This window comes from Poeciliopsis prolifica, unplaced genomic scaffold (genome assembly GCF_027474105.1).
Source record: "Poeciliopsis prolifica strain line A6 unplaced genomic scaffold, Auburn_PproV2 SCAFFOLD067, whole genome shotgun sequence".
NCBI classification, from domain to species: domain Eukaryota; kingdom Metazoa; phylum Chordata; class Actinopteri; order Cyprinodontiformes; family Poeciliidae; genus Poeciliopsis; species Poeciliopsis prolifica.
In genome coordinates this window covers 1189661-1213876 of record NW_026562442.1, presented here as the reverse complement: position 1 = coordinate 1213876, position 24216 = coordinate 1189661, and the positions used below count along the sequence as shown (strand labels likewise).

General features: G+C 38.4%; 3 protein-coding genes across 5 annotated transcripts; 2 read left to right on the top strand and 1 right to left on the bottom strand.

Moving 5' to 3' along the window:
- The first annotated feature begins 46 nt into the window (after positions 1–46).
- On the top strand, positions 47–2880 carry LOC129351558 (E3 ubiquitin-protein ligase TRIM35-like). The gene is made up of 7 exons (XM_055020470.1): positions 47–147; positions 276–719; positions 832–927; positions 1344–1574; positions 1664–1686; positions 1777–1895; positions 2016–2880. Exons 2-7 carry the CDS (start codon positions 294–296, stop codon positions 2558–2560), a joined length of 1440 nt encoding a protein of 479 aa, XP_054876445.1. The 5' UTR covers positions 47–147; positions 276–293; the 3' UTR covers positions 2561–2880.
- A 1560-nt stretch (positions 2881–4440) lies between these two features.
- On the top strand, positions 4441–8082 carry LOC129351512 (protein mono-ADP-ribosyltransferase TIPARP-like). The gene is made up of 5 exons (XM_055020385.1): positions 4441–5219; positions 5302–5470; positions 6286–6473; positions 6927–7196; positions 7271–8082. Exons 1-5 carry the CDS (start codon positions 4441–4443, stop codon positions 7707–7709), a joined length of 1845 nt encoding a protein of 614 aa, XP_054876360.1. The 3' UTR covers positions 7710–8082.
- A 1130-nt stretch (positions 8083–9212) lies between these two features.
- tulp3 (TUB like protein 3) lies at positions 9213–24096 on the bottom strand. Of its 3 annotated transcripts, none has more exons than XM_055020383.1 (12): positions 23991–24096; positions 17928–17969; positions 16398–16449; positions 13647–13809; positions 13102–13323; positions 11885–12018; positions 11600–11791; positions 11396–11508; positions 10514–10631; positions 10325–10423; positions 9677–9848; positions 9213–9590 (listed from the first exon to the last, which is right to left on the bottom strand). In XM_055020383.1, exons 1-12 carry the CDS (start codon positions 24008–24010, stop codon positions 9457–9459), a joined length of 1461 nt encoding a protein of 486 aa, XP_054876358.1. In that variant the 5' UTR covers positions 24011–24096; the 3' UTR covers positions 9213–9456. The 3 variants fall into 3 exon arrangements, with proteins under 3 accessions (XP_054876358.1, XP_054876356.1, XP_054876359.1); XM_055020381.1 differs by lacking the exon at positions 23991–24096 and adding an exon at positions 19772–20060; XM_055020384.1 differs by lacking the exon at positions 23991–24096 and adding an exon at positions 17197–17306 and having other exon boundaries at positions 17928–17942.
- Between the last annotated feature and the right edge of the window lie 120 nt (positions 24097–24216).

Sequence of the window (24216 nt, the reverse complement as noted above, 5' to 3'; positions counted from 1 at the left end):
AAACGGCCGCCTCTCTATCTGACTCCACCTTCTGGGGTGACTCAGCACAACAGGAAGCAGGAAGTGCTTACAGTCAGACTCGTACTTCTATCAGTTTTTCCTATTTCTTGCTTTGTTTTTGCCTGTTTGTGAATCTTCATTTGCTCTGTAAGGGCAAATGCCTCTGAAGTAGCTTTATCTCTTCTCCCTGCAGACAGCCAACAGTCTGCAGCTGTTGCCTCTGGCTCTCCTGTGTTTGATCACTTTCTGCAACTTTGCCCTACTTTCTCTTTCAGGGTAAACAAGGAGTCAGAATGGCAGGCAGGCTGTCTCTGCCCGAGGAGGACCTGACCTGTCCCATATGCTGCACCATCTTCAGGGACCCGGTGGTCCTCAAATGCACCCACAGCTTCTGTGCTCCCTGCCTGCAACAGTACTGGACTGGAAGGGGACGAAGACGGGACTGCCCGCTGTGCAGAACCCAGAACCTGGACGACCCCGTGCCCAGTCTGACTCTGAAGAACCTGTGTGAGTCGTGTGTGCAGGAGGAGATCCTCCCTGTAGAGGAGACGGGAGCAGAGCTGTACTGCGATCCAGGAGAGATGTGCCCTGCCCACAACGAGAAGCTCAAGCTGTATTGCTTGTTGGACAAAGAGCCCATCTGTGTGGTCTGCCACACCTCAAGGAAACACAAGCAGCACGACTGCTGTCCTATTAGCGAAGCGATTTTGGATGTGAAGGTAAATACTGGCTTTACGTTCCACTGCAAACATGTTCCTTCCTAATATTATAAGGTATTGCTTAAGGAACCCATTAGAAGCTTCAGTATTGCTCTTTTAATTACTCATGCAGGAGAAGATGAAGTCGGCTATTAGCTCGCTGCAGGAGAAGAGGGATGCATTTGACAAAATGAAGAAAAACTGTGAGGACACAGTCACACACATTCAGGTGCAGTACCCGATCTTCCCAGCTGAACATATTCCCTCAGCATGATGCTGCCACCACCACATTTCACCCTATGGATGGTGTGGTTATGGTAATGCACATTCTTAGTTTTCCTCCATGTAAAGTTTTGCCTATATCCCATCTGGCTTGTAGTAAATTACCAATGGGTTTTTTTACACAACTTCTTCTTGCAACTCTTCCTCAGCAGTCAGATTTCTACATTTTTTTTATCAAAAAAATGTAATGGATGTACTGGTGTCAGGCTAACTGGAGTTGAACAGATATTTCTGGGGGTTTTTTAAAAAAAAAAAAACCCAAAACTATATAGAAGCCCCAAATTATCCCGAAGTGAAAATGTAAAAAAAAAAAAACTTTTTTAAGTACTTGTGCTGCTGTAGTGACAGAGTATTTTCTTTCAGGTTCAGGCTCGATTCGTGGAAAGACGGACTCATGAAGAGTTTGAAAAACTCCACAACTTCCTTCGTGTGGAGGAGGAATCCCGGATGGAGACTCTGCGGAGGGAGGAAGAGCAGAAGACGGGACAGATGAGGCAGATGATGGAGGAAATCGAAAGAAGTATATCGTCCATGTCTGAAACTATCAGAGTTTTGGAGGAGGAGATGGCTCTGGAGGACCTCTCTGTCCTGCATGTAAGCTAATTTACGATAAGAATAGATGTGGCAGGCATGCATGCCTATTGCTTTCAAATCCCAAGTGACTTTTTTTTTTCTTTTTTCAGAGATGCAAAAGTACACTAGCAAGGTAAAAAGAAACATTTTCGGTTTAAATGTTTCCCTTTCTGTTATGGAACTTCATTTGCATAAAAAAAAAGCACAAATGTATCTTTTGCAGGGCAAATATTCCAGTAGAAGAGCCAGTCATGGCTCCAGCAGCACTAATAGATGTGGCCAAATATGTCGGCTCTTTAACTTTCCAGGTCTGGCAGAAGATGCATAAAATCGCCAAATATAGTGAGTCTATGCAGTTATATTAAACCATTCTGACCCTACTATAATTCTTGGAAAAGCTGCTACCTTTGGATATATTCCTGAGGTGGGACTATCACCTGAACTCTGCCATGTTCTCTTCAGCTCCAGTCACTCTGGATCCCAACACGGCGGCCCCATGGCTTGTCCTGTCAGATGATCTCACCACCGTCCATGACAGCGATGAGAAACGGAGGCTGCCCAACAATCCGGAGAGGTTCGACCCTGACACCGCCGTGCTGGGCCGGGACGGCCTGACCTCGGGCAAGCACGCCTGGGAGGTGAACGTGGGAGACAACACGGCGTGGGTCGTCGGCGTGGCGAAGGAGTCCATCAAAAGGAAGGAGAAAGTGTCTTCGGTCCTGAATAATGGCTACCTGTGTGTGTATTTTTACCACAAAATGTACTTTGCTGGTACTTCTCCTTTGACTCGGCTGAATCTGAAAAGAAATCCGCAGAAGATCAGAGTGCAGCTGGATTGTGAAAAGGGCAAAGTGTCATTCTATGACCCGCATAACAACACGCATATATACTCCTTCAAACACGCCATCACCGAGGCGGTGTTTCCTTACCTTTGGGTAGGCTGTCAGATGTGCCCTTTGTCAGTTGAACCAGTGGATGTTTTCCTGAAACTTGCTGATTTTTGTTAAGGTTTCAACAGTTTCTTTAACTCTAACTTTGGTTGATCTGAACTCTCTCATTCAGTTTAATGTTTTCAGGGTGAATTTCCTCAAAAAACTAATTTTGTAATAGTGTTGTCAAAGAAATGATGATTTGGATTTCTCTTTCTAACGATGGTGATAGTGTCATGTGCAAATAAATAACCTGAAAGATCACACTTCATGTATGTATGACTGAAATGTAATCATGCCACTGTCAGTCAGATGGGCTGCATAATCATATTTACACCAATCAATTCCATTTGCAAATGCTAATCATATATTTATCAATAAAATTCTTAAAATAATAATGCTTTATTTGATGTTGCATTTTCTTTTTAAGGGAACACTGAATAAAGTTAGTAAATGTTTATTATAAAGGAGTTTGGAAATGTTTTACTTTATAATAAGAAGCACTAAAATAAGATGCAAGTCATTTACCTATTGTGTCCAGATTTGGATATAATTTTTTTAAATATTATTTTCAAAATAGTAAAACAAAATCAGATTTAAAAGAAAAATAAAATGGGCCCTTTTTAAAGAACTTATCCAGGCAGCGACCTAATTTTAATGCAGATAAGCAATATGACAGTAGGGGGCGCTGTTTCTTAAATAAAAACCTCCATAGAACAAGCTGAGGTTTTAAGAGTCTGTATTTAATTACTTTTTGTCAGCAATTTTGTGTTTTTATTATGTTTACAACTCTAAAAACCAAACTTAAAATCAAACCCAACAGTTTTATAACACAAAAAGTAAAACGTATTTCCACGTTTTACTTCACATTTGGAAACAAAAACAAACCCACTACTTGTTTTTTTTTTTGTTTGTTTGTTTGTTTGTTGTTTTTCATTAGACGTACAGAAAAATGTAATTACCAGAACGCGCAGATAATAATTTCTAATTTCCCACCTTTAAAACGGAGGGGGGATTTCTTTAATTGGCCGTCAAATTAATACAAATAGGAGAAGAAAAGCCTGCACGTTTGAGGTAACAACTACGCTAAAACTGAAGGACAAATATATCTTTAAATATTTAAACATTGCATGTGCATTAGTTTCATATTATTTTGTAGACTTGTTTATTTGTTGTAAGGCAGTTTATAACACACAAAAAAACAACAACGTGTATTTCCATGTTTTACTTCATATTTTGAAACAAAAACAAACCCACTACTTGTTCTGTTTTTTTTGTTTGTTTTGTTTTTGTTGTTGTTGTTGTTTTTCATTAGACGTACAGAAAAATGTAATTACCAGAACGCGCAGATAATAATTTCTAATTTCCCACCTTTAAAACGGAGGGGGGATTTATTTTATTGGCCGTCAAATTAATACGAATAGGAGAAGAAAAGCCTGCACGTTTGAGGTAACAACTACACTATAACTTATGGAAAAATATGTCTTTATATATTTAAACATTGCATGTGCATTAGTTTCATATTATTTTGTAGGCTTGTTTATTTTTTGTAAGGCAGTTTTTCCATACTCGCCTGATTAGAAAAAAGCTCGACGTCATTAACCTTCGGGAAAGTTTCCTTCACTTTTCAACAATAAAATCTTTTTTCTCAACAGAGACTTTTCCATATTTCAACAGGCAGAAGGTACCAAAGGTAGGTTCATTAATTATGTCTTATTGTGTCTTATTTAGCTAGCTCCAGCAACAGCTCGTGTTACATTGTAGCTATTAGCTTAATTAGAAATTAGTTCAGCTCACACATTTATTTTGCTGATGCTTCATTTGATTTATTTCAAGAGCTAACACGAAGTCATTCCCTGCTAAACAAGATAAAATGTGTTTTATGTTCATCACTATTTCCACTGTTCATTCTAATTTACTCAAAATGAATTTCTCCAGTGTCAAATAGGAAATCCAAGATGACTGATGATTCAAGTGAGAGAAGAAAAAAAAGAAAGTTGGCACCCAAAGCCCCATCTGTCAGTCCCAAAACCATAATGCTCAATTCATCCCACCTCCTCCTGGAAATACCTGCAGATACCAACACCAGCCTCCCGGTGTGGGATGCCATGAGATCCCTGAAAGTCGGGGTCACCTGGACAGTCAAACCTTACGGGATCAGTATCAACTTAACGCCTCTTACTGTGAAGCAGGAGGACATCACTGCTAGCTGTGAGAGAGAAAACTCATCCAGCGTGGCAGCAACCTCTAGCCTTCAGCTACAGATCCAGAACACCTCCTGTGTGTTGCTGACTTCCTCCCACAGCTCACTGCCACCACTGCCCCACACGTATCAACCAAACCAGAGTCTTGTCAACCCGATTTATGTGTCACTGCCTCTCATCATCACTCATTGTTCACAAGGATATCAGCCTGGCACCGCTGCAACCATAAAGCTCCCACCTGCTATCCAAGCGCCTACAAGTGTTACCAGTGACCTACGTGTTGAACCCAAGAAACCTGATCGCTCATCATTTCACACAAAGGTCTCCCATGACGTCCTCATCTGTGATAACTTCCTTCTGGGTAAATGTGATGCAGGGGTGAAGTGTAAGCTGCACCACACACCTTACCCATTTCACTGGCAGCTGTGGTCTACAAAAACCCACCAATGGATCGACCTATCACCTCGCGCTCAGGTCTTACTAGAGAGGAGCTACTGTTGTGCTGAACAGAGCGATGTGACCCTCATAGACAAGTGAGTTTTAAATCAAATACCAATAATTAAGACATCAATTTATGGATTCTAACGAATGTGACTGTTTTGAATTTTCTTTTAGGCAAACATGCTACGCCCTGGACTTTGATACAATGGAGTTGGATGATCTCTCAGAGTATGATGCAGTTAGGCGACTTACTAACTCAGAGAGCGTAGAAAAAAACCCTCACTTTCCAAGCAGGAGCAAAATCTACTGGTGTGAGGGCGGCAACTACAAAGAGTACAGTGCGGTAACTTTTGCTTTATTTGTTTCATTAATTCTCATTTGCTTTTAGTTTGCAGTGTATCAAAACCACATTGATACAGTAGTCTTTCAAACAGTCTGCCATAAAATATAAACTTTAATACTTTTAAATTTGAAAATGAATCTGTGCATGTTTTAGACATGCACAGCTGTCCAAAACAGCTGCGCATGAAATGTTGAGCTGCCATACATTTACTTCTGAAGTTGCAACTTGGAAGTGGGACTGACTCTGATTTTACAAGTTACAAGTAACTTGTAAAATAAACATGTATTTGTCACAGCTTGCTGTAGTTGAAGTGACATTTTGTGGATTGATTAATATTTCCACTTTGGAAGATAAAATCCTCATTAAAGGAGCTACAGCATAAGGATAGAAGTAAAGGACATTAACACCTCAAGTTAGAAGATTGGCTTCCTGAAGATTGTGACATTAATTTCCATTCAGTATTTGTCTTTTTAAAGTTAGTTTTTCAAGATTTTGAATGCAATTTCATTTATTTTCAGAGGGATATAAATTTTTACACCAGTGGTAGAGTATATCCAGAAAATGCAACAAAAAGTCATTTTGTAATCGAACTGCTGCTGAAAAGCACTGACTTAGACATGCACAGATATGATTGGACCCTCTTAAGAAGTTCAGCTCTTAAGAGCAGAACTTCTGAAGCATAGCATCGGGTTTTTCTGCTGTAGATTTCCACCACTGACCTGCTCCAGTTTTGAGTTACAGCTATTTCAACTGCAGCTTAAGTTCCCTGTCGCTGTGAGAATTACTGAACTTGAAGTACGTTCATCTTTTTCTAGGATTTGTCTGCCCTACTCCTGAAAAAGATGAGTGAAAAGGAGCTGAAATGTTCCTTCTACATCGGTGATCAGAAGTACGAGGTGGACTTCACCAGTATGACCCAGACCAGAGTCAGCACTGGCTTCCAGAGACACATTTGTTGCAGGCCTGCCTACCGTTCACCAGAGTCCATGTATCCTCACCTAAAGTTTGTATTTTGGTTCCTTCCCTTTCCGTCTACTGCAGCTTTGTTTTTTCACAGACAAAAATTACACTTGATTTAAAAATACCTACAAAATATACGCTAAAATGGAGATGAGTTTGGAGGTACTTTCTTATACTTGTCTTACTATATTTTACTGTTTCACAAATGTAAAAATAAACTATTAATGCAATTAGAATCCAGAAGGAACCATAAATGTAGTAATTCTTCCAGTATACTCGGCATTCATAGGTTTCCACTTAATTTCCCAAAATGGAAATTAAGTGTAAAATAACAAAAAAAAAAGGTCTATTTACTGATCAGAACTGGTTAAAGATCAGAGAATCCTCCTGGTGCTTAGCTCCGCTTGTCATCATGTCTGTTTTGAAAATTCCAGAAGCCGAAAGTAAAAGAAATTCGACATATATTTATATTTTCTAAATCTGTCATTGCTTTTAGGAGTGGAATCCAGTCTGAGTTTGCTGATTGTGAGCCGAACGCTGCTCCGGCTAACTTCAGCATAGATCCTCTGCAGGAGTTCAGCTCCTGGTACCCTCCGGTGTGGCTTCATGGCTCAGAGGAGGATTACCGCCTGGTGGATGTTCCGGCTGGGACTCAGGCTTACCGGAGCATCAAAAAGTTCTTCCACGAAAACCTGCCAGAGACCAAGATCGACATCGTCAGCATCCAGCAGATCCAGAACCTGTTGCACTGGGACAAGTACCAAAGGTACCAAAGAGTTATAACACAAAAACTCAATTAATATTTCAATAAAAAAAAATAAGCCTGCGTTGTCATCACAGGCAGAAAACACACATGCAGAAACACCACACCAAAGCCGACGGACCTCTGGAGAGACATCTCTTCCATGGGACCACCAACGCCGCCTCAGAGAGCATCTGCCTCCAGGGCTTTGACCCCCGAGTGGCCGGCCTCAATGGACACTCTCACGGGTTTGGCTCTTACTTCGCCACCGACGCGCTCTTGTCCCACGAGTACACAGAAGCAAACGAGTCCGATGAGGTTGGTTACATGTTTCTGGCCAAAGTCCTGGTGGGAAGAGTTTGCTTGGGAAAACATTACTACCGGCGACCACCCAACACCAAAGTCAGTCTCTACGATGCCTGCGTTGACAACAAGCTAAACCCTCAGATGTTTATAGTGTTTGACAGCTGCCAGTGCTACCCATACTACCTGATCAAGTACAAAAAGTTATCTGAAGAGATTAATATTCATGACTGATGACAATTAAATCAGAAATAGTCTGTTAGAAAGTCTTCATGATAATATGCAGCATTTTGAAATGTTAGAAAATGTTCTGGTTAACATAAAATACATAGTTCTGCAATGAAGTTTTCACCAAAAAGAATGAACAAAAAGCATCTTTATAAACCTTTGATTTGTTTTTGCAAGTTCTTTATTTTGTCTTCTTTAAAAGACCATACATCAGTGGAAATAAGCACTTTTGAGTTTCCATTTCAAATTCCCCAGAATCAAATTGAAATGTTTATGAAAATAGTTTTCAGTCAATAAAATTCTTTTTCACACACAATTGAATATAAAAACAGGAATTGAGCAATTATTATACTTGTATTGGTTCTAATAAAACCGTAAATCTGAATGTGTTTGTCGAATTTTTCAGTCTGGAAAATGTTTCACTAAACTCACTTTGCAGAAAACAGAGAAACACGATTGTAAAATTTTATGGAAATCAATATTCTTCAACAGTTTATTGCACAATCCACCATTTTGAGAGTTTGGACAAAAGTGATTTTTGAAATATTTGTGACATATTCTTTACAAACTATGAAGCACATGAGGAGTGTATCAGGTGGAGGCTCCAGTAGGCCACTTGAGACATTATTTCAGGAGAGGATAATAAAATATAAACCTAACATTTTTCAAACAAAGAAATAAAGTTTGAACTTATTATGAAGTCTTCTGTGATTCACGGTTAAAATTGTAAATATATGCTCAAATATAACTGCACAACCCAATGATATTATCTAAATTAGTCTTGGCTAATGAGCCATTTAAAGTAAACTTAAAATTTTGCTGAGCAGAGCAGCCAAATATGATGTCGAGATGTATGCATATATTTGAGCCTGTATGTGTAGTTTTGCTAATGTTTGTGGATTTGTGTGAAATTCTTCTGCACATCTTGTAGTTGATAAAAAAATACGTGAGGCACCTACACATGGCTGATTACCATGTAGAGAGAAATTATATATGGGAAGTACAAATTTTCATTTAACTTCTGTTTGGCTTTTCTAATACAAAAAAAAATAATAATCAAAAAAAAAAATCACAGTTTGTGCATCTGTTCACCAAAATAACAACTCACAGTGTTTTAACAGAAATAATAATAAAAAAAAAGATTGTCTTTATTTTCTATTCTGGTTAAAGGTGTAAATCAAACCAAAAAAGAAAAAACAAATAATTAATGTGTATTGTATGTTTTAAAATGTGCAATGTTGCATTTAGGTGTTTGTGATGCCAAGACTCACATATCGGTCACAAAAATAAAACATCCATGCGTAAAAATGCACTTTAGACACAAGGGGGGAATTGAAATACATGGTAATAATAATATTAGTCATAATGTTTGAATTTGTAAACAATATAAAGGCAAACAAAAAAAATAACTGACCACTCTTCTATTTAAGGGATTGAACTTTGTGCCTGCAGATGGCGCCAGAGGTAAAAGAATTAAATAGAGTAAAACAGAAACGACAGAATACAAGATTAGGTTCATATATCTTTACATGAGGTTATAAGAATGACATCAGCTCTTCTTGTACATGGTGTCTCATAAGATGGAATGAGTTTTTCTCTTGCCGCCTGTACATTTTTTACATATTAACAGCAGTTGAACACAGATTGTTCAAATCATATGAAACTACCCGTGTAAAGCTATTTTACAGCATGAAAACCAAAAAGAAAGACGAGTGAAACAGACCAGGTGGCTTGCTTGCAGGACACCCTTCTGTTACTCACAGGCCAGCTTGTTGTCAAAGCTCGACAGACCAATGGCAAAAGCTTGAAGAGCACACATGGGATAGTTGTAGTCAAGGGTGAAGATGTCTTCGGCAACTCTTCCAAACTGCATAATGATGTAGTCAGCTGTGGTTAGAGGAAACAGTGGGATCAGTCGACAGCGGACTAAAAAAAAAAAAACAGCAATGTCACGTATTGCAGTAAACACTCACGGTCGTTGTCGTGTACTATCTGGAAGTTTTTCACTGAAGCTTGTGTTACGCGACCGTGGAAGTTCAGAACATAAGACTGGGTGTCTTCGTTCCAAACGGGGGCCTTGTTGTGCAACTCAATCAGGTTTTCCATCACATTGCTCTGCCACCTGTTCACCAGGCTTTCTTGTTCCTGCCACACAAACACAAACATGCTAATGCTACCTGCAGAGCCTGAGAAAATACCCCTCACTATCACAAATTTGTAATGCAACAATTTGTCTTTAGAAGACATCTAATCAGCAAATTGTTCTAGAATTTTGGTTGAGGCGTTGCTTTAATGGACGACCATTTTCTCGGTTTTGGATGCTGGATGGAAGAATTGTTGCTCTTAATTTTTTTCACTGTCAGACAGTTGTCATAATGCATATCCATGGTAACAAGTGTTTTTAAAAGTGGGAGCAGCTGATTCACATGTTAAAAGTAAGTTTAGTTTATAAAATATCCTCAATTCAGTATGTATAACACAATTACAAATTCAAGAAGATACAGTCATCCACTTAAACTAACAGGTCAGGCAAGGAGAATTAAAGATGTTTAACAATACAGCCAACTCTCCAGAGTTCAGAGGAAATACTTTTGCATAAATCTTTATTCTGTTGGACTCACATTTTGAGGCCTTACAGGGATCCGCTCATGGTTCATGTTCATCCCTGGAAGGACAACGGTCATTTTACGTGGCCCCTTGAATCCCAGCAGGTTGGTATCCTGACACAAAAAAGATTGCAAAAGGAATGTGACAATTTCACCATAAAGGACGCGGTCAACAGCATCGTGTTTTTTTTGCCACTGGCTCACATAGCAGATTGCAGCCAGCTCCTGTCGTGTGTTACTTTCTTCCAGCAGCGTCCCGAGGTTTTTGCTGGGATTGATGCCGTTGTCATACACTGTGAATTTAGTACCCGTGTAGTTGGACCTGGTTAAAGAGAAAACACGTGCAACTTTTATGCATAGTTTGCAGGTTTACTTCTTATATTTTAAAACTATTTCTGTTAAACCAACATGCCCACATTTTTTAAAATTTTGTCAAATTTTTTTATGTAATCATTGTCTCCATGTTCCGGTCTCATCCTCCCTCATCCATTTACTACTTCTCCCTCTATGTTTGCCCCGTAACAGCTTTTTCATCAGACTTGTTTCAGATCAATACTAAATGCAGTTGCATGTGATGTGACACTTTTATCGTATCAGTACACACATGTTTTGGTAAATGTGTTCGTTTAGGTCAGCAGTTCTAGCCTTGAAACTTTCCAGTGGCAGCCATTTTACCCAGTTGCTCTTTTATCGTTAGATCATGAACTCTGACCTTAACTGCAGAACTTTGGATGTTATTCTGGGATGTTTTGGGATTTCTGGTAAAATAAAATGTATGTGCTTTTGGAGCATTTATTTGTTAGCTCAATTGCTAAAGGGTTATTTTATCTTTTTAAGAAATCAGGACAGCAGTTATCTGAATGATAACAGTTATCTGAACAGAATAATTCCCAAACTTTTTAGAAATTTGTTTTAAATTCATTCACTCTAATTCCAAATTGATAACCAGCATCTTAGAATTAAATAGACTACAACATATACTTTACTTTTATTAATCTACATCTATTTGATTATCTAAGAAACAATTTATAATGTTTAAAACTATACACTCTATTTGTGAAAACTAAGAAAAAGAATTCGGCTCACCTCAGTTTGCCGATGAAGCTCTCTCCATCTCGTGACAGATCTGTGGCATCCACTGAAATCAAGTAGTTGGATGTTTTGCTCTTCTTTCTTTTTCTTCCAGCCAATAAAAACACCTGCAGAGACAAAGACAAAGGTATTGTAAGATTAAAAATTGGAACCTGACTTCATGAGTAACAGAAATCAGTTCATTTGTCTGGCTTTCACCTTTCTTTCTTCATCTCGCTCCATGTGCATAAAGTAGGTGGGGTAGAGGCCACGATCCATGCCCTTCTTGTCCCGAGTAATCCTGCATTTAAAGGTGACGCCACGAGGAGCCGGCAGCAGCACAAACTCCTCTAGGTTGGCTACATCTGCAAGGACGCTTTCTGCAGAAAGTGATCCAGGGATTACTGCCTCCTGGGATAAAAAGGGAACAAAGCAGCACTTAAATTTCCTGGAATTATCTGAATGAGACGGTAAGTGAGTGGTATAAATTGGTGAAAAATTCACAGGAATGTTTTTGCCACTGGAAGCCGATGCGGGTCTGGGCGCATCGGCATTGGAGAAGAGAGAACCCATCCGTTCCTCATTTGCCTCGTCTCCTTGCTCGCTGGCTTCGTCAAAGTTCATGCTTCCACACAGACCTGTTGAACAACACAAGGGAAAAAGCATCAGCACAGATCGGCAAAACGGGAATTCCTATTGGGAAGCTTTTTCACCCAAAACATGAAGGCAGAAAATGTGGTGGAAATCCTCCAGCACAAGATTTCTTTTTAAATAAATCTCTGGAGAGAATTAAAGAAGTCAGTTTGTTTTGCTCCTCGATATATGAAAAATATTTCTATGTATTATGCAACACATGGGAAATGACTGACTCTTGTTTCTCTGGAATGATCTACTGGGCATTTCTTCTTCCACAGAGAGATGGCTGGCTGCTCTTCTATGCAAAAGAACATTTGAAAATTCGAATAATAACTGAATCACTTCAAATCATAAACAGGATGAAAATGAGTCAACTCTGCTTACTCTGCAAATGCCAGAGTTTTTTGATATGAGGCTTAACACTGGGAGCCAGGCAGTCATGCAGATGTAAAATGATTCCAGCAGACGGAAGGCCTGAGGCATCTGTCTGCTCATTGATAATTGGATTTATCAGCCAAGACATAACTCTTGGCTGCTGCTAGACCCAACTTTAATTCACCGCTAGAAAGAAGTGGTAGTCTACTGGTGCTAAAGCATTTCAGGAAAGGACAGAAATTATAATACACAGATGAAATAGTTGTAACTCAGTAAATATTTTAACTTGCAATAGCATTTAAAAGTATATATAAATTGGCTCAATTCATTTTAAAAATACCTTATTTATCCCAAAGGGAAATTAAATGTCATTATTAATATCATCAAAGAATCTTTGTGGATTTGGGCTGGAAGGGTCTGCAGTAGCAGTCTGTTTTCCAACAAATCTCAAGAATCCTCTGACTTAAGACTGCTGCTGTATGACAGTCTCATGGCAGAGAAGAATAGGAGTCTGGGATACGATCTGATTAATGGAAAACCTGGTTCAAGGGTCACTTCTAATGAGTTCAGATTAAAACATCATACACAAAGACCTAACAACGCAAAAAAATATAACAGTTGAAATCTTTAAAAAAAGTAACTAACCAAACAAAATCCGTTGTTTTCCTGAGAAAACAGAATGAAAGGAGACCTTTTGGCACCAAGCTGACCTTCTTTCTGTAACAGCTGGTGGATGTCTGTCTTGGGCTCCAGTAGAGTGGCAGTGTCGCAGTCTTGTTCGGTTTCTTCGGCTGCAGGACTCTGCGGCTGAGATGGAGGCGGAGACCGATGGCGGGGCTGCGGTGACGAAGGTTTGCTCACTGACTGAACTTGGATTTTCGTTCCCAGATCGCCAGCTTCTGATCCCAGGAAAGCTGCCGGTCCATCAATGCCTACAACAAGGGAAAGTTATTATCATTTTATCTTTCTGTTATCATATTCTTTTACCATTTGGAATATGCATGTTTTGAACTACAATAAAACAACAAAATTGAGTTTGAAATGTGGCGTAGTAGGAAAAAATAATCTGAATCATCAAATCAGTGCATGTAAATATAAAATAGAAGTTACTTTATGTACTTAATGATTAAATGTATAGCTTGAAAGAAGTTTTTTATGTAATTTATGCTTCTTTTTATTTAAAAAAAAACACTTATGCATCACTGACCACACAGAAACATGTTATTTAAGAAATTCCTGCGTTTGATTCTCTCACCATCAAGGATGACATCGCTGCTGACGCTAAGTTGAGACTCCACCAGCGGGTCCTGCTCTTCGCAGTACTGCGTCCTGTTGCGGCGGGGCCGAGTCTCAGTGTTGGGCTGGACCATCATGGGCTCCTGACGTTTCCGCCGCTGCTTCTGCTGCAGCAGCGCCCGCTGTGAACATAAGGCATCGTGGAACCTCAGGCTTTCAGATAACATTCAGCATGACCTTCCCCAAACAGCTGATCACGTGCTCAAAAAAACAAAAACAACTAATTATTCAGTGTTTGATGTGAAGAGGTTGAATGCAGTTGTGGTGGAAAATATTACACGGTGGAAGGTAATTACATCTACATGCATGATGAGAGGCAACCTGTGTCCCAGTAAATGCTGCAAATAGCCTGCCTCATAAAATAAATAAATAAAAACCGGTTTGCAATGCACTTGCTTCTTGACTGTGATGGAAAACAGATATGTAATGCAGTGTGCTCCTGGAAACTCCTTGTGGTTATGATGTACATACGGACCCTCTGCTCTCCTAACCCAACTGTGATCAGAGCAGCCAATGGGATTACGCAAACAGATTAATTAGTGTGCCAAACGCACAACACATCCTGACGAGCGATGCTGTTCAGTGAGCTGGACGACACAAGGAAGCCTTGCGTCAGATCAGGCAAACCAAAAACGGGGCTTTCATAATTCATCAGTCAAAAACTAGATGACATCTGTTTTAGTGTTTTTCCTTTTAATGAACTAGAACAGCATCAGTTACACATCTCAAGAGAAAAGGTGTAAACACTGGCACCCAGACCTTCAATAGGAGGGAATTTGTTTATTAGAGTAAAAAAAAAAATCATTTAGAATAAATCTACAGAAGCATTTTTATTATTTTGTACAGATTTGTAAAAATGGTATTTTTTTCTGGCCAATATAGACTGGAAGATTCAAGTTTATTTTGGCACTACAGATTCTACAGATTTTTCCATTCTGGAGCTATTTTGAACCAATCCATTGTGAGGTTCAATTCTTTTATTATGACTGAGAACTGGGCATTTACAGACACAATGCATTAATGCATTAAGTCAGGGAGTGACTTAATGCATTCACAGTCCTCCCTGTGCAAATCAAAACATCAGGAGTTTAAAGCAGATACTGAGCATGATTTTATTTTTTTTTTTAAGTCCAATTCAAGGAACACACTCGCCTAAACTTCTCTGGATAAAAGAGGAGACTGTTGAAAACCCCACAATGAAACACTAAAGTAATGTTGGTAAAAGCGCAGTCTTCTCCTGTTTGACACAGATAAGCAAAAACAAAGATTAAATGTACAAACCTGTTCCATTGTGCCAATATTATTGATCCTTTAGAGCAAAAAATGACACAGAGTCCATTTTTTCCAGAAGGTCAGACAATAAAGGAAGGAGACTAAATGAATGCTGGCTTTTCTTTGTCTCCTCTTTTGAAACTCACAATTGAAAAGTTGATGGCCTCGTCTGCATAATGTGCTCCTCTGATAGAAAAGGCCTATCTCACTATGACAAGCAGCAGAGTGTGTCTGTGCAGTCACTGTTGCTAACTGAATGAGCGGTCATTAGTGTTGGAAGGAGGGGTCAGATAAAGAGGCTCCGAGTGAAAAATGCTTTCTTAGTTTTGTCTATATGAAAATGCGTTCAGGATTTTTTTCTAGACCTAAACAGTATCTAACTTTTTTTTTTTTTTTACATTTTATTCATCATAATTTTTATGCATTCACATTTAAGCAAAGCAGTTCATATGCTTTCTTATACAAGTCTGATAAGAACAGAGAAGTATCCAAATGCCAGTTCTGCCCTACAGTGGGTCGGTGAAATAAAATCCTTCATTCGTTTTGATCTGTATGCTCAGGGCAAAGTCTGAGAAAACAGAGAGCAGATTCCATGTTAAATAAAATCTCTGAATTGTAACTTTACAGTTTGGTTTGTTATGAAGACTTTTACAGTAGCTCAGAAGAGAAAGAAATGATTATATTTTTATGAAATGTTTTTGAAGGGACACAATGTATTTAAAGTTTAAAGAAACAATATCTCAAAGTAAGAAAATTATTGTAAAGCATTATAATATGGCAACGAAGAACACAAGAAGCCAGGCAATCTGCCAATCGGATAAATCCAATCATTTTCCACACAGTAAAGAACTGAGTGAACTCTCTTAGCGTTCCCACAATTCCTAAATATGTTGAAAAAGGTTTTGTGATATTTGTGAAACTGAAGAAATATTTCCTTAGCCACCAAAAGCCGTGTTTTTATCTAAAACATTTCTTTCTGGAACAGAACACATTCCTTCAAAAGAAGCTAACACTCAGCGGATAGGCTGCCACTAGTAACGCCACGGTGAGCAGAAAGCTCTGGTGGAGTTAGACTGTGAGCAATGAAGTGTTTCAGGTGGGAAATGTGTCACTTTTTATTTGCTCTTTATAACTACAGCATTTTTGCTGATGTTTAGGTGATGCATAAAACTGTAAATCAGTTATCCTGGTGAGACAGAAATGAGAGCTCTGAACAAACCTGTTCACATCAGAGCACAGCTTTGTGAGTCACAATGCTGGTAAGAACCAGAGCAAAAATCACAACGTCAACCTGAATGCTGCCAGAATCTCTTTTTCTGAGATTTACAGCCACAGTGAACCCAACATACAATATGAGCTTCACTGCAAGAAAATAACAAACAGAAATTATGTGACTGGCCAATCGTTGTGATTTTATGGAAAAAATTCCAGTTCCCACCTGTCTTTCCAGCTTCTGTTGCATTAAACTGCTGCCGTCATCTTCAATGCCACTGTAAAAGAAAAGCAAACATGAATGATTTACACATTTTTCTATAGAAAAAAATGTATGCAATGTCCTACATCAGCAGCTTTTTTTTGCAAAGTAAGACCTACTTTTATTAATTAAGCATCACTTAAAATAACTGAGCAAAGAGACGTTTATTCTGTTCTGAAAAATCTAACCCTAAAAAGAGGAATCTGTATGAAGAGACAGTGAGGACGACCTGCAGGGTAGGAGCCGGTGTGCATTTACATTCAGCACCTTTCGAAAGGAACATGTTGCTAAGCTACAGTGGTGAGAGAGCAGAACAATAGCAAAAGTCACTACTGTCAACCCCGACTCTAAGACCTAAACAGACCCAAATCAAAACTCAATTAAACTCACAAGAGTTATTCACAAGTCAGGCTGATGTCGTATGATGCTCATTTCTCTTTCATCTGTTCCTGTTGAGTAAATTTTTAAACGTCACATGTTCTAGTGGAGTGAAATGACTTTGTTTGTAGAGAGGGATCAAAGCTACAAATGCTGCATGATGTAAACTCATCAGATACACTGAATTTCCATCTATTTTTGTCATTTTCATATATTTTCTCCAGCTGCAGATTTCAGCTGATGACTCACATCACAGAAGGGACTCTGGATGGCCATTTCTGATCACACAAAACACTCATGAGTGCTTTGATGAGGCTGTCTCCTTCAGGACAATGTTCAGCCTACTAGTCAGCACAGGCATGACTCATACACTCATTATGCTAACCTTTGCCAAAATTGATCATCTTGCACAAGTGAGTGCAATGTATTGACTAATAAATCCCTCGGTGTTGTTGCTGGTAAGCAGATGGGTCACCTGGGAGGTCCATCTGGCATCTGAGACAGAGGGAAGGGAGTGGAGACTGATAGTAGTTCTTAATTACACATATGAGAATACTATTTAAAGGGAAGGAGTCGGGATTAAGACCTGCAAGAAGACGAGGTAGTGACATGTTGGCCAACTCATTAGCAAGTCATTACAACTGTCTGCGAAACTTGTTTCCTGTTGTAAAAATGGGTATCAACAAATGTCTGGGTTCAAAATGTGTATAAAACACCTAAAATGCTCTGAAGAGCATTTTAGGTGTTTTATAATATTAAGAGCATTTGAGGTGTTTTCTAATATTATATGCTCTGATACTTTTTCAGATTTTGACCTACAAAACAGTAGAAGTGTCACATAATAATAATTACTAAAAGTTTAGATTTAAAAAGCACACTTTTCATGACAAATTTAATTGCTCGATCCAATTATGCCAACTAATTTTATCTCTTCTAACAATTATGGCAAAATATTATTTGGAGCCATTTCTCAAGTTATTTAGATTTCTGGAACGAACCAAAAATGTTTAGCTATGTCTGCTCTGGATATCCATAATCCTAATTTCTTGTTTCGTACTGAAAGCTGTTAAAAATGAAGGCTTATGTTAAAAGTTTGCCCTGTGGATTGTGGTTTACCTTGATGTCGAGTTGGAAGAGAAGCTAGTAGAGCTGGAAGGTCTTCAGCGAAAAGGGGAAGAGAAGATTATGTGGAGAGAAAAATACACAAGTCTGTTCAACAATATAGTAAAAAAAAACAATTCTAGAGAAGTAAATAAAAGGGCAAATTCACAAAGTAATTGGCATTAAATGAATCTGACTCTCCCTAGGACACTACCTAGCAAACATTTAAATGTGTTGTGCGTAAATTAGATGAAAATACTCTATGTGTATTTTATCTGTCAGCCAGAGCAAAGAACATTGCATTTTGTAAGACCAGAAGTGTTTGTGGTAATCTGTTAAATCTATACGTCATTTTGATGAAGGAGCAAAGGGGTAAAGGGAAAGGAGATAATGGCTAAATACACAAAACAGTAAATATCTGCAATTCAATCATGTAAAGGCATACATCTTTTCACACAATTTTTAAAAAAAATATTAATTTAGAAATATCTTTCCTAAAGGGATTCCAAAAAGGCCAAGCACAAACGTCCTCAGCATTTTTTTTTGTCACAAGTTAAAGTGGTTGACATTGAGTAAAAATCTCTTATCTATACAAAGTCAGACGGAGCCTCATCAGCGCGGGAAGTGATCAATGTTTCATTAGTCTCTCACAGCTTGGGTGACAGGAGAAGGACAAGCAACTCTTGTACCTTCATCATGTGTCAGACCGCGGTAGCCATGGAGATTGTTAGCTCCATCAGCAGAAAACCTCCAGCAGCACTGATAAAAACCTCCAGTCACATCTTGTACTTTACAGTAACTGGAGGCCTTTAGCACTTTGCTGTAAAGATTTAGACTTGAGTTGTGAGGATGTGTCCAGAAATGAAATGCTTAACCAGGCAACATGTAGTAAGACAAGTTTTAATTAAATATTAAATGTAAACAAATGGCATTGAGAGTGAAGTCTGGAAATATGTCTTTGACAAGCTGGTAAATAAACATGTAATCTAAATAGTGGTGTATGATTCACTGCACTGTCTAACAGAAAAGTAAATGCATAATTTATTTTCTTCAGAAATAGGTTAATTAGGAGTAGCTATGGTCTATATATATGACATTTATTCAGAATATTTCATTTTTTCAGTTCCAGAAAATGAGATCAGCAGCCAGACTTTAACAAAAGCACATTTCTGAAGAAAGTCAAAAAGAGAGAGATCTCCTGGTGGTGGAGGGGCAGATAAACATGATGCTAAATCAAAAAATAATACATGAAAAGCAAATAGTTTAATACAATTAGTCTAAATTGCTGTGAACAAAGATGTGTTAAACTAATGATAAATTAATTCAATAATCAGATTTTTAGATGGTATTATAACTGGAACAGGAGCTAATCTTTGCTGCATTATCAGCATCCACCATTTTTTTCAAGACACATTTAAAGGTCACTGAAGATTTTGTTAGTTACATGCCTGTTCAAATCAGCCAGACAACAACACACACACGCAGATGACTGAACAGACACAAATCTCCAACTCTAGTTACAACAAGCACAGTCACAAGCTGATGCTTTGAATAAGTAACGACATGGTGGCAGAAACATGAGCAAGACGTGCAAGAGCGAACTGCAAGGCACTCTGACCACCTGCCAGCTGATTGGTCAGGAAGAGAAGGCAACACATGGACTAAACAATGCCTTAGCTCTGCCAAAGACTACTTTTTGCAACAGACTATTTTCTGTCTGCTGCAAAAGACAGAAAACACATTAATTGGACAGGAGAGTGGTTAGAAAGTCACTTCTACCACATCTCTATAGAAACAGAAATTTCAAATGGAAAACAAAGCTAAGAGTCGTTCTTTTATCTGTCGGTATGAGCAGCTACCTGTACGACCATCGGCTGTAGACCGGATGAGATCCTTCAGTCTTCATGGACTCCATGGTTGCAAATATCTGAATGCTAATCCAGGTATTTTCCTCCAATGATGAAGAAACTTTCCCTCAAACTTGTGGTTAAACTTTCTGCTCTGCCCAATCCACATACACAAACACATTCGACCTCTATGCTCCGAGATCTCTGGCAGAGAAACGGCAGCTCCGCTAACTTCCACCCATGGGAGTGACAGTTACCCAGCACTAAGGTAGACTGAGGTTGTGAGGCTTGTGCTGTTACCATGGCTTCTCACTTCAGACAATGCACAAGAAGCCAAGATGGAATTTGTATGGAAGTGACAGCACTAAATGTCAATGTATTAAAAAACAACAACCTAAAAGACAGAAAGTGCCTCAGCACGATTCTTTCAAGTATTTCAAGGCTACTGTATATAAAGATAGAAACATAAAGTAGCTTATAATTGTGAAGAGAAAGGAGAAGTATATATACTGTAAGTTTCTGACAGATTCTAGCGCATCTATCAAACAACAGATTATCATTTTGTCTGGCATCTTTTAAAAATGCTACATTTGAAAGCCGGGCTGGAACAATTAATCGCATGAATTATGATTAATTGATTGCTGAAATAATCGTCAACTAATTGAGTAATCAAGTAATCATTGACTGGATTATAAAAACTCTGAAAACTTGCAATTTGCGTAAAGATTGACACGACCAATCTGTACTAAAATAATGCTAAGTTATTGCATTTTAGGAAGCAAAATGTTTATTTTCTTATTTATTTAAGGAACTGAAATTAGCATTTTTAATCATTTATAAAATAAGCTTTGGTAGTTTAATGAAAAATCTGCAGAAACTGCCAATTTTTTATCCAGTAAATTGTTTGAATAAATCGAGTAACTGCAGCACTATTGAAAAGTTGTGGCACTTTAAAACTACAAATGTCTCCCAAAAATGTTTCCCCTTTCAACATTTTTACAGCTCAATTGCCTGCAGAAGGTTTTCAGGTCTGTCATTGTGATGCTGGAAAAGTGCATGCCTGGTTTCTAAAGGGAATGCAACCGATAGATTCCCCTTTTCTAAAAAACATTATGTATAACCATAATCTAGTTGCTAGGAAACCAGCGTCTCCCTATTTTAACACCTATTTACCAAAGTAAGAAAATGGGTGTACGTTGTGTGTGTTTGTTTAAAACTGTATATAAGTCCAGCAATGATAAGCGTGGGACTCTTTCACCAGAGGGAGTAATTATTGAACTCCAAAACAAACGACGTGCAAGAGTTGATAATAATACCGGTTCCCACAGGAACCCCGAAGCATCACCTTCCACCGCCGACTCTCCAGCAGCAATCCTTTGCTGTGCTTTGTAAGCTGCTGATTACCGACGGCGCTCTTTGCAAACTCCTTCCTGGAACAGTGACTCGCCACGGCAGGGAACCAAAAATGTTTAACAAAATTTACATAGTTCTCCAGCAGTATGCTTAAGAAAATACCGCAAATTTTACACAACTCTCCAGGCATTTGAGAAAGAGCTTCGTCGGGTTAAATGTGTGTGGGGTTTGCATAAATAGACCACTAGACCACAAGTCATAGTTTCAGCTGCCGAGGTACACCACTGTCCGAGTTCAGATATTTCAAAATGATTTACACAGTGGTGCAGTTTCAATTTCGAGGATAAATGGAATAAACTGCTCAGGATTCAATGCAGAGGCCGTTTTACTTCCTGTTTTTTTCTCTTTTTTTTGTTCGTAAACTGCAGTTTAACCAACACCAACAAACTACACCAACCTTCCACTTTCATCTCTTGGCTGATGTAAGCAGTTCCTGCAATACTGCATAGGAATGCTGTTATGAAAACTGTTGCTCTTTAAACAGCTCATCCCAGCATGCACAGCGTGGGATCTGTAACAGCAGAAAATCTGCCAAGTTTCTCAGCATTCAGCAGCTTAAATGTAAGAACCCCAGATTCAGTGTCAAATATTTCACAGTGAATATCAGAGAATCATCGATGGCGTGTTTGTCTCAAGACTCTATGACAGGGTTGCAAGAGTTGGAATGAAAAGCAACATCCATCCACTTCTGGAAAAACTGAAGCAGCCATTTGTGAATTATCACACAAGCTGACTAGTTTGGGTGAGTCCACAGAGCGGTGAGCGATCCAGCTGGTATGCTGATGAGAGATGTGTTTATTTCTGTTATGATGACAAAAAGCAACACTGAAGAAACACAACAAAACACATAAAAAAATATCCAAGATGGTAGCATCTGTATGTCAGGCATATAGCAAAAGTCTTCCTGAAGAGATTAGATCACAAACTTGCTTGAATCCTAAACTGGACTGGCACTGCAACAGGAAACAATTTGAAGTTACTTTGATTTCTACCAGCAAAATAAAAGACGCAAGTCTTGTGCTCCACAGCTTTAATTGCATACAGCTCTCAAAACAATAGAGCTCTCATCACAAACTTTCTAACTCATCCAAAAACTTCCCCTCAATCTGATCAGGTTCATCTTAGAACTGCACAATAATTTCAATCAAAATCATCACAGTATCATCACAACTGCAACGGAGTCCTTGGATGTGATATTTATTAGATTTTAAAGTTTCAGATGCCTTGCATTCAAATTGTCTAGCCAATAATATATTTAGGCAGTTGAATGAACTTTCAATGACTTTTGAGCCCTCATCTGATAGACATCAGTAACAGAGATGCCAAAAACTTGGCAAACGATTGTGGACATTGAAACAATGGAAGGGAAAGGGAGGAGGGACAAAAAAGTGGCTTAAATGTAAACACCATTATCAATGTGGTGTTTCGCAATCATATTGTGCAGCCTAATTAAACCTGATTAAATCGTTTCAAACGCTTTGGGGTTTTTTTTCCATTTCAGTGCCAGCAGATTTAGCACGTTCAATACCTACCCTTTATAAAATTTTCTTTTACTTATTTTGTGAAGTTGAGGTGACATTTTAAACATTTATCTAAGACTTTAAATAAGTGAGGCACAAAGTAATGGAATTAATATCTTTGCCAACTTTCATCAATTTTTGACATATCGTTATCGGACTGTAAAGTAAAACTCTACATTTTTCACAGTAGAGAGGGAGGGCAGGGAAATATACATAAATAATTTATACAACAATTTGTTTATCGGTCATAACAGCAAGAATAACATCTAGCATGGATATCAATCCTAATTTTAAAATCAATCCACTCCTACTACTAACTGTACAGGTTGGTTTGCATGTTTATTTTACAAATATATCAGTTTCTTGTTACTTTATATTTTGGGGGGGAAATTTGTAATTCTCATTATTAAAAAAAAAAAACGGTTTTTTGCACAATGCAAAAAGCAATATTATTATAATCTCACAATTTTCCTTGAATGAGTGCGTGTAACACATTTTTGTTTTTGAATATACTCTAATTGACCTAGATAATAATTTGTGAATTTAACTGCTTACTGTTCACAACAAAGAAAAACCCTTCTGTACTCAAAGGCATGTTCAGACATGACAAGATTCTTTTCTCTCGAAATCAAAGCTCCAGAACTTTGAGAATGTTTTCATATAATCGCTTGTAAAATGCATTTACACGCACTAGGTAATTAGAAAGTGACTGAAATATAAAACTGTGAATCAAAATTTCTTCCCAAGAATAAAAAATAGATCCACTCTTTGGTTTAAACAAACTACTAACAACATTCTTGCGTTTTACTTTTGTCGAGTAATGTAACAATCAAAACACAATGTACAATAGGGTATGTCCCACAGTGTTTGCACTTTTTATAGTTCTTCCTTCATTTTGTACAAGAACGAGATTTTTTTCTTCTATTCTTTCTTGTCAATAATGCTAGAGAAGCGATTTTACGGGTAAATATTGCTACGGTTCGGAAAATATCCCTCTATTGAGTACAACTATTGATTAAAATAAGATATATTCACACCGAAAAAAAACCAATAAAACGCAACTGCGTCTTAGAAAACCAGTGACAGGATGTTAGGTATTAATGGTTACCGTTACAAGCTAACGTTAGCTGTTTCTGTCTCCACTATACGCGGTGCTGCTTATGGAAAAGTTGAAGGCGACTATTAAGTTTTTTGTGCCAATGCAAATATGTTACCAACACTCGGATTCAGATCTAATATTTGAAAACACAGACGGCCTCCGAACACAACCCGAAAGCAACGTTATGAATTCTGCTCACCTTATACTGTAGTAACTCATGTTTGAGCGCTGTTGCTAAGGGAAGACCATCCGGAGGGACTTTTTCTTGGACGCTGTTGTCGAGAGCGCTGTTACCCTGTCCTTAGTTACCGACGTACCAAGAACCCGCCTTCTCATTGGTCCGCTCTTTCTTTAGGTGGGATTTAATTGGATGGCATTCTGAAGAGGGGCGCAACGTCACGGCTGGTTTCGTATTTTGATTTTTA

Coding starts and splice junctions, on each gene's coding strand:
- LOC129351558 (XM_055020470.1), top strand. CDS start 294: ATGGCAGGCAGGCTGTCTCTGCCCGAGGAGGACCTGACCTGTCCCATA. Junction 1,575..1,663: donor AGGACCTCTCTGTCCTGCAT/GTAAGCTAATTT, acceptor TTCTTTTTTCAG/AGATGCAAAAGTACACTAGC. Junction 1,896..2,015: donor GCATAAAATCGCCAAATATA/GTGAGTCTATGC, acceptor TGTTCTCTTCAG/CTCCAGTCACTCTGGATCCC.
- LOC129351512 (XM_055020385.1), top strand. CDS start 4,441: ATGACTGATGATTCAAGTGAGAGAAGAAAAAAAAGAAAGTTGGCACCC. Junction 5,220..5,301: donor GATGTGACCCTCATAGACAA/GTGAGTTTTAAA, acceptor ATTTTCTTTTAG/GCAAACATGCTACGCCCTGG. Junction 5,471..6,285: donor ACTACAAAGAGTACAGTGCG/GTAACTTTTGCT, acceptor ATCTTTTTCTAG/GATTTGTCTGCCCTACTCCT.
- tulp3 (XM_055020381.1), bottom strand. CDS start 19,827: ATGGAGTCCATGAAGACTGAAGGATCTCATCCGGTCTACAGCCGATGG. Junction 12,019..13,101: donor CCAGCTGTTACAGAAAGAAG/GTCAGCTTGGTG, acceptor GTTGTTCAACAG/GTCTGTGTGGAAGCATGAAC. Junction 9,591..9,676: donor GATAGTACACGACAACGACC/GTGAGTGTTTAC, acceptor CTCTAACCACAG/CTGACTACATCATTATGCAG.